At 54.9% G+C, this 9,305-nt stretch overlaps 1 protein-coding gene across 1 annotated transcript; it reads right to left on the reverse strand.

Moving 5' to 3' along the window:
• Positions 1–239: 239 nt before the first annotated feature.
• On the reverse strand, positions 240–4,302 carry LYPD3 (LY6/PLAUR domain containing 3). Its single transcript, XM_082606744.1, has 5 exons — positions 4,162–4,302; positions 3,474–3,605; positions 2,535–2,705; positions 2,137–2,298; positions 240–1,272 (listed from the first exon to the last, which is right to left on the reverse strand). The coding sequence occupies exons 1-5, from the start codon at positions 4,247–4,249 to the stop codon at positions 752–754; spliced, it is 1,074 nt and encodes a 357-aa protein (XP_082462870.1). The 5' UTR covers positions 4,250–4,302; the 3' UTR covers positions 240–751.
• Between the last annotated feature and the right edge of the window lie 5,003 nt (positions 4,303–9,305).

A 9,305-nucleotide genomic window follows, 5' to 3' on the forward strand; every position in this document is an offset into this window, starting at 1 on the left:
CAATGGCCTCCCCCGGTCTCCCCCTCACCAGTGGGCTCACCCATAAGCACAGCTAAACCTCAGGAGGTGAAAAGTGTTCAAAACCAACGTCCCCCCAGGGCTGCGACTCCGGATCTCAGTTTCTCCATTTCAGTCTTGGCCTTCCCACCCTAGCTCAGCTTCAGGAGGTAGAAATATCTCAGGTAGGTTGTACTGAGGTAGGTCAGCAATGAGGCAGAAATAACTCCTTTAAAACACTATACAAAGTAATTAAACTTTTATTGAAGCCTTATGTGCCAGACATTGACCACACTGAGGCATAAGGCACGGTCCCTGCCCTTGAGGAGCTCACAGTCTAGAAAAGAAGACAAAGAAGATGCCGAAAAAATGATTCCCACAAAGATTCAGGGGCAGGGGGCAGAGCCCTCAGACCCCATCTCTCCTATTCCAGGTTGACTGTGAGAAAGCGAATAGGAAGCTTCTCTCTGTCTCTCCCACCTTCCCTGGGACAGCTCGGACTTCCCTCTGACCTAGGCACCAGGAGAAGACCAGGGAGAGACAAACATGAGGGGGATACAGTTGCTGCCCTCAAAAAGCTGGAACACCCTGGCAGGATATATACAACGGTAACTTTCTGTCCCAAAGCCGCAAACCAGTGCAGCAAAAGCTAGGGAGAACAGGGGCTGGGCCAGCCCAGTCCAGTGGTGGAAGAGGGAGTAATGGGAAGGGAGGGTACCCATGGCCAAGGAAGTAGGGCAAGAGGTAGAGAAGTTCATAGTAAGGTGCCAGCAGCCACAGCCAACAGAAGAGCCACCCACCCCACCGAAGGAGCTGCAGAGCCTTTATTAGAGGCCTCATCTTTTGTGGGGTACTGCCCAATATTTCTACGGTCTTGGTGGCCACTAGCATCTCCAGCCGAGGTAGGTTGCTCCTCCTGGGAGGTCTCAGGTTCGACCTCTTCTGGAGAAGTCTGGCTGGCTGGGGCTGGGGTGGGGTTGGTGGTGGAAGTGGGGGACGGGGCTGGGGTGGGTTCGGTGGTGGAAGTGGGGGACGGGGCTGGGGCAGAAGTACTGACAGAGTTGGCTGCAGCCAGAGTGGTGGCCGGAGGAGGGGGCAGCAGAACAAGGGGCGGGAACCGAGGGGAGAAATAGGTCTTGTTGCGGAGGTCCGAGTTACAGCGGGGCCCCAGGCAGCAGGAGCCGCTGAGCGTGAACCCTGGGCCTGTCGCCGAATCCCGGGTGCAGGACTCATCCTGGACGCAGCCCCGGACAGGCAAGGATACAGTCACATTAGCTGCAGGAGGGAGACACAGGTAGGTCCTTGGTTGGAGGGAGGGGGTAGGCACGGCCAGAATGAAACTTAGGGGCAAGACAAGAGCAAGAAGACCCAAAACAGGGGACAGAAGGACTCTGCATCCATTAATCCCGAAGTCTCAGTTAGGGCCCCACTTTGAGAAACGCTGTCCCACTGTCTTTGGCACACGGTGGACCACATTTCCCACAGTACTTTGAGAGGAAAAATGTGTAGAATGAACTACAAGTCCCACAATGCCTTGGAAGAAAGGGTTGAACTGGGATACAACACCTCTCACACGAGTAGAGAGCAGAAGACCATGGCCTCCCTCTCTCTCCCCCCACCCCTCACACCACCCCCACCAAAATTCAGTCTTAGAGTCAGAATTACATCTGCCATAATACACCTGGCAGAGGATGGAATTTGAAGAACATCTCCCATGGTTCCCTGAAGCAGAGGCCAGGAGGCTGAACTACATCTCTCCTAATACTTTGGGACAAGTGGGGACACTAACCCTTGACTTTTAAGGAGTCAGAACTACACTACCCACGATGCCTGGGCAGAGAAGCTTGGAGGCTTAAATACATTTCCCATTGCACATCCTCCCATTCTGCACCTGGCAGGCCTCTATGAAAATTGTATTTCCCCCAAAACTCTAGGACAAAAGCATTCCTATTCCCGTGCTATACTGGGAATAGGACTGCATTTCTCATGATGCTCTAGGACAAGCCACGAACTTAGGCCTTCAGTTCCCAGAATGCGCTGAGGTGGGGGAACCCTTTGGGTAAAGAGCTACCTACCACCCATGAGGCCTCAGAAAGGCAACCACAACCCGTGAAGGCCCGGTGCTTCGAGCTCGCTCACCTGCCGTCAAGGTGACGTTGCCGTCGAAACAGCCCTTGTAGAAGTGGTCGCTGGCGTTGTAGCACCTCACGACGGGCGGCGCCGTACCCTGGCACTCCTTGCGGGTCAGCCCCACGCAGCTGTAGCACTCGGCCCCGTTAGGCTCGTAGTCACTCTCATTGCCTGCGAGGGGGGCGGGGAGGAAGGAAGGAGTCGAGAGGGTTCTGGAAGCGCAGCCCTGCTCCGCGTCCCTCCAGCCCACGTCTCCGGCCCTCGACGGACACTCAGCTCAGCCTCTAACCCCGCCCCAGGGCGTGGCCCCGCCCCCAGCCCCTACGGAGTTCTCCCGCCTTCCCCTGTGACCGCCCCTAGCCGCTCAGCCGCTCCGCCCCTGGGCCTGCGGCCCCGCCCCCACTGACCTGCGGGGATGAGCGCTCGCGAGGTGAGGTTGAGCTTCGCGTTGCAGAGGTCCTGGGAGCACTGCTGCAGCTGGATGAAGGCCAGAAGCCCGTAAAGGTCCAGTCCGCGGTCATTCTTGCCGGGGAGTCCCGAGCCGCAGCCCCGCACTGCCACCGAGAATTGCCCGTGGACTGCGGAGAGGGGAGGGGGCGGGGTCAGAGGGGCGGGGCCTGGAATAGACCGGCACCGGAGGATAGGCCAGGGTGGGAGGGCGAGGGCCTCAGAAAGAGCCGATCCGAGGGGAAAGAACAACAGGCCGAGGGGCGGAACCTGAAAGAGCGGAGTCTGAGGGGACAGACAGGCTGATAGACACTGGACACAATCGACGGGGGAGAACCAAGGGTGGAGCTAAGACGGGGCACGACCATAGGGAGTCGGAACCGCAGAAAGCAACATCAGAAGGAACTGGGACCGACAAAAAAGGCACAGGATCAGAGACGGATGGGGGCTCCTAGGAGCTGTGGCCGCAGACAGGGGCGGGTCAGAGGGGCGGAGCCTCAGCCTAGGGATTTTAGGAGAAGACCTCTAGAGGGATCTCCATCACCAAGGGCCCCACTGGATGGGGGAGGCTGGGGTGGAGAGGATTCTGGCAGGGACAGAAGTGGGTAGGGAGATCTCAGTGGTCCAGGGGAAATGGATAGGGTGTGCCCTTGAAGGAGACGAGGTCCCAGGTCTGGGTTCTCCCAGTTCACCCCACCCATGCGCAACTCTCCGTCCTCGTCCCTCTAAGCCCTAATGGCGTGGTTGTGTTGAAGGGCCCACGCCAGGCTGAAAGGGAAGGATGGGACTGCGTTCAAGGGGGTGTGGCCAAATTCAGAGGGAGGGGCGGGACTATAAGGAGGCGGGGCCCAGATGGAGGAGCGTAAAGGAGTACACAAGGACCTGGAGGCCCCACTCACTAGTCTCCACCGCCCCTACGGCCTCTGTGCAGACGTCCACTTCTGGCGCGCACTTCACCGTCTTAGTGTTCTGTGGAGAGCATCCGTCATCGGCTTTCTGCACGCAGCTGTAACACTCCAGGGCCTGCGCTCCTGGGGGTACAGAGGCAGGTAGAACTGAGCTATCCCTACTGAAGCCTCCTCCCCCAAAGGAGAAATAGTCCTTCCCACTCCCTCTGTCCCTGTGCAATCCTATTGCCCACCCTTTTCCAGGGCGGGGTAAGGAAAACCTCGCCACAAGTCTGAGGCCAGGAGATACATTGTGTCCCTTTCCTTCAAACGTCCTATGCTTGCAGTGGGAGCATCTTTCCCACAGCCCTTTATGCCCAAGGTGGGGGATCCCTGCCATAGACGGGAGGGGGGAACTCCTTCCTTCAGTTCTCCACTCAGGATGGGAGAATTTTACCCACAGTCAAGTCAGCTCGGTGAGGGATCCCTTCCCACAGCCCCCCGTCTGCTTAGGATGGAAGAAATTCTCCCACAGTCCCCTCTGCCCAGGGTAGGGAATCTTCCCGCAGCCCACCCCCTCCCCCGACCCCTCTGCCCAGGGTGGGAGATCCTTCCCACAAGCCCGCTCTGTATGGGGTGGGGGAACCCTCCCTAGAGCTCCCACTCTATCCCCTCCGCCCCCTTCCGGCAGCAGACTCACCTTCTAGAAGCAGCAGCGGAGGCAGCAGCAGCAGCCAGCCCGTTGTCCAGATCGCTACCCGGGAGCCTGCTTTCCTGGCGGGGTCCATGGTTCCGTCCTGCTCTCTCGGCTTCCACCGTAGGTGTGCCGCCTCCCAACCCGGGCCCTCTTACGTGAGCCCAGGATGAGTAACCTCCCCCCAGGCAACCCTGACCTTGCCCAACCGGGCCAAATCAGCCTCCGCTGTGGGGCGCGACACCCGCCCCGGGTGCGTCACCCACCACTGCCAAGGAGTGAAAGGGCAGGAGTCAAGTTGCCCTGGCAGTTCCCAGAAGAAAGTCTGTGTGTTTGTGGCGGTGGGGAGAGGATATAAGGCTCACAGAGAGGGTCTACTCAACGTTCAACATTCAACACAGTAAATGTTGAATGAGTACAGGGTTTGAGCTGGGTGATGCTGGAGACTAAACAGAACCAGTGCTGGTCCTCACAGAGCTCACAGTCTGATGGGGGAGACAGATATTAATCAAATAATCATACAAATTGTTACTTACAGCGAGGACAACGAAGGAAGAAGTGTAGGGAGCTACAAGGAGGTGTGGCATCTAAAAGTGGGGGCTGGTCAGTGAAGCGTCCCTGAGGATGTCAATCATCCAGGTGCCTTACGATCTTAAAGACTTGGAGGTTCAGCCAGTGAAGCAGGTCGGGATGGGGGCAGAGCACGTTGCAAGGCAGAGGGGTCAGCACGTGCAAAGACCTCGGCTGGAAGCAGCATGGACCCTTCGAGCACAGAGAGGAGAGCAGTGTACCTGGAGCTGCTGTACCTGGAGCTCAGAAAGTGAGGGGAGTGAGGGGGAAACTGAGGCAAAAGGGGCCATTCCAGGCCCTGAGGAGAGGTTTGAATTAATTCTGAGAAAGATGGAGAATGTTTCACGGGGTCTAAATCAGTTCCGAGACACAATCAGATTTGCTTTTTAAACTATCAATCTGGCAAACGATGCAAAAACTTATCAAGAAATGAATTCACGGGCTTCTCTGGTGGCGCAGTGGTTGAGAGTCCGCCTGCCGATGCAGGTGATACGGGTTCGTGCCCCAGTCCGGGAAGATCCCACATGCCGCGGAGCTGCTGGGCCCGTGAGCCATGGCCGCTGAGCCTGCGCGTCCGGAGCCTGTGCTCCGCAACGGGAGAGGCCACAACAGTGAGAGGCCATGTACCGCAAAAAAAAAAAAAAAAAAAGAAGAAGAAATGAATTCACTAATCCCAGGGAATTATGCAGCAATGAAAACGGGCCAACTACTGTCCTGGGTACCAACGTGAGTCTCAAAAACTTTATGTTGGGAGTTCCCTGACAGTCCAGTGGTTAGGACTTTGCCTTCCAATGCAGGGGGTTCAGGTTCAATCCCTGGTTGGGGAGCTAAGATCCCACATGCCTCGCGACTAAAAAACAAACAAACAAACAAAAAACTGAAACATAAAACAGAAGCAATACTGTAACAAATTCAATAAAGACTTTAAAAATGGTCCACATCAAAAAAAAATCTTAAAAAAACCCCCAAATTTATGTTGAGCTCAAAAAGCCTTAAACAAATAGAAGATACCATGTGACTCCATTTCTATGAAGTTCTAGAACAGGCAAAGCTAATCAGTGGTGATAGAAATCAAAATAGGGGTTACTTTGGGGAGGGCATTGCCCCAAAGGAGTAATAGTAAGGAACCCCTACTATCTTCATCTGGGTGATAGTTACACATGTAACTACAAACATGTTAAGAATCAACGGGCTGTCCGCTGTACATTTTACATTTATGCACTTCACTGAATGTACGCTATTCTTACCAAAAGAAAAGGGCGGGGGAGGAGTGCCATTGTGGCCTCAGTAAAAAAGGAAAAGAGTAGAAGGGGCAAGAGAAGGCCAGGAGACCAGGGAGGGAGCAGGGTTGTCTCCCAGGTAAGAGAACAACAGCCTCTGATGGCTGGGAGTTGGCTGGCGGCTCACAGCGACGTCTGGGTGCTGTTACACCCCTGCACCAACACATATGGGGCCACACTGTGACCGCGATGGAGTGAGACACAATCAGGACCACTGCCTTCTATGTCTGAACACAGGAACAAACAAGAACACTGTGCAAACCACAGAATGACTAAGCATCCACATATATCAGCTAATATAAGTGATTGCTTGTATTGGGTTGGCCAAAAAGTTCGTTTGGGTTTTCTGTAAGAGGTTACAAAAATCCGAATGAACTTTTGGGCCAACCCAATATTATGTATTATTTATATTATATTATTATTTAAACTACAGCTTTAACCTTGCTTTGTTTCTCCTGACTCATAGATAAGATTTACCTATGGCAGGAAAAATAGCGGCTGTGTTCACAAAGATTTTATCTGTTCTCCGGACCCCATGGGGCACCCCCATTGCCAACAATGACTAGCACCTCAGTCACCTAGGTTGGGTTGCTTGTCATCGTGCTGAAGCTCAGAGAGAGAAAGTGAGTGGCCGTGAAGTCATTCAACACTTCCCCCTACCTCCCTGCCTCCCAGACTTGGAATCCCAGCCTCACTTATGGTTTGCTCTGTGACCCCACTTAAGTGTCTTCACCTCTCTGAGCCTCTGAGGTGTCTGATAATAAAGGAAGGAGAGTCTTTCATGGTGGAGTGAGGCAGTGGACAAAGTATTAAGTCTGGAGTCAGACAGACTGAAATTTTACTCCTGCCTCTGCCATCCTCTTGCTGTGTGACCTCAAGCAACTCCATCTCCGTCTCTGAACTTCAGCTGCCTCCTTTGCCAAACAGGTCTGAAACTCCCTGTCTCCAGAGGGATGGAGTGAGGCAGGGTAACAATTCTATTATTATTGTGCACCCAGGAGCAGGAGGCCCTGCAGGTCCCAGCTGTGTGGGAGAGTTTCAGGGAGGAACCCCAACTGGCCAGACCAGAAGATCTGGTGTCTTGGGAGGGAGTGGGACCCAGGGTGGAGAGTCTCCTCTTGCTCAGGCCTGCCGAATCCCGGGTGCTGACACCAACCGCCCCCCCACCCCGCCACAACCTGGCCCAGGACCAGAGAGCAGAGGGAGGTTTAAATACCGGACCTCTACTTACACCTACTCTGTGACTCCCCCCAGCTCCCCTCCACAGGGGTCACTGCAAAGAGGTTTAGAATTGGTTCTCCAGAGAGATGAACAGAGGGGTCAGTGTGGTGGCACCAAGTCCCCAGCCCTGGAGTTCATGCCAGGGCCTCAGACAAGCCTGAGGCCATCTCCACTATGGGTTTTGTGTCCACTGGGGAAGCGCAGGCTCTGAGCCCCGTGATGTTCCCAGCCTGCCTCTGACCCACTCCTTCTGGGATGTGCTGTCTGGGATGTGTCAGAGAAGGGGTGGGGTCAGGGCCCGGGCTGGCTACATAATTTGTGGGGCTCAGTGCAAAATGAAAATATGGAGACCTGGTTCAAAAGGCAGGAAGGGGGCTTCCCTGGTGGCGCAGTGGATGAGAGTCCGCCTGCCGATGCTAGGGGACACGGGTTCGTGCCCCGGTCCGGGGAGATCCCACATGCCGCGGAGCGGCTGGGCCCGTGAGCCATGGCCGCTGAGCCTGCGCGTCCGGAGCCTGTGCTCCTCAGCGGGAGAGGCCACAACAGTGAGAGGCCCGCGTACCACAAAAAAAAAAAAAAAAGAAAAAAAAAAAAGGCAGGAAGGAGTGTCATGAAATGTACTAAAGTAGAAATGCTCTTTTCCTTTCTTCCTGCATCTCTCTCGACCCCATACGGTGTCTAATGTTACGTTCCCTCGGGCACAGGGATACTGGTGGGGCAAGCACAGACCCTTACAGGTGTCTAGAGACCCTGCCCCACAACTAAAGCAAACTGGTTGCTGGGTTCCCCTTCCACCAGCCGCCCGCCACCGTGCCCCACCTGAGAAGCCAAGAGGCACAAGTGCCTGGATTTCCCGTGAGCACTCAGGCCCCTGTCGGGGCTGGAGGATGGCAGAAGTCACAGGGCAGAGGCAGGGAGGGGAAGGCAGACAGAACCTATTCCGGGGAGGTGGGAGATGGCAGGTGTGGGACCTCATTTGAGCTGAGGCTCCAGTCCCCCAGCTCAAGCTCCACACCCTTCACACTTCACTTCCAAAACACAAATTCAAATACAAAATTAAGAATTTCCAGATGGCAATCACAGATGATTAAAGCCAAGAGGGCTCTTCTGAACATGGGACCTGTCAACTGCCCTAGTCACATGCCCATGTGGCCCCAGTAAGGGGACCGTTTGCAGAGGGGCTGAGGGATGAAATGAGCCAAGAATCCAGATGTCTCACACCTGGAGGTAGAGGCCAAGGAACACCTCGGGTCCCCAAGGGCCTGGGGGTTGGAGTGTTTGCATTCCGGGGTTTCAGGAGCACATCTGGATCCTTAAGGAATCCTGGGATGGGACACCCAGGTCCTGAAGAGATGGGAACCAGAGGGACCGAATGCCTAGTTCCAGAGAGGTTTAAGGGAGGAAATGACCTGTACCACACAGTGACAGCCTAGAGTGGTCAGGGAGTGGTCCTGTAGTTGGGGAGCTCAGGGGACTGCGGAAGCCCACCAGGGATCAGGGAGAGCTTCCTGAAGGAGGGGACACCTTAGGTGAGATGTAAATGATGAAAAGTTCTATGCCTGTCGTTCACCATCACCCCATCCTCAGCGTCTTTCTTATCAATTTATTCCCTCAACAACTAGTTTGCCTACAGGCCATTTGCTGTGTGCCAAGGACTCAGTAGTGATGGAAATAGCCCAACCCCTGCCTCCTGGGGCTCCCGCCCAGCACGGGAAACACACCCATCAAACACACGGATGACCCAGAGTAGTCAAATCCGTGATGGGGAAGGAGCAGGCAGAGTGATCAGGGCTGGGATGCGAAGCCCAGAGGGAGCATCTGACTCAGCCAGGAGAATCAGGGAAGGCTTCCTGGAGAAGGAAACATCTGAGCTATGACCTAAATGATGAGTAGGGTGCAGTGGGTAAAGGTGACTTAGCAAAGGGAACATTACATAAAGACCGACAGGTGAAAGGATAGTTTGTTTGTTTTTTTTCTTCACTTTCACGGGATGAAACGTGCCCTCTGTTGCTGGGGACACAGCCATGACCAGGACAGCCCTGGCTCTGCCCTCATGGAGCTCCCAGTCCGTCAGGACAT

The sequence above is a fragment of the Mesoplodon mirus genome (assembly GCF_964341445.2).
Source record: "Mesoplodon mirus genome assembly, chromosome: 19".
In the NCBI taxonomy this organism is placed as follows: Eukaryota; Metazoa; Chordata; class Mammalia; order Artiodactyla; family Ziphiidae; genus Mesoplodon; species Mesoplodon mirus.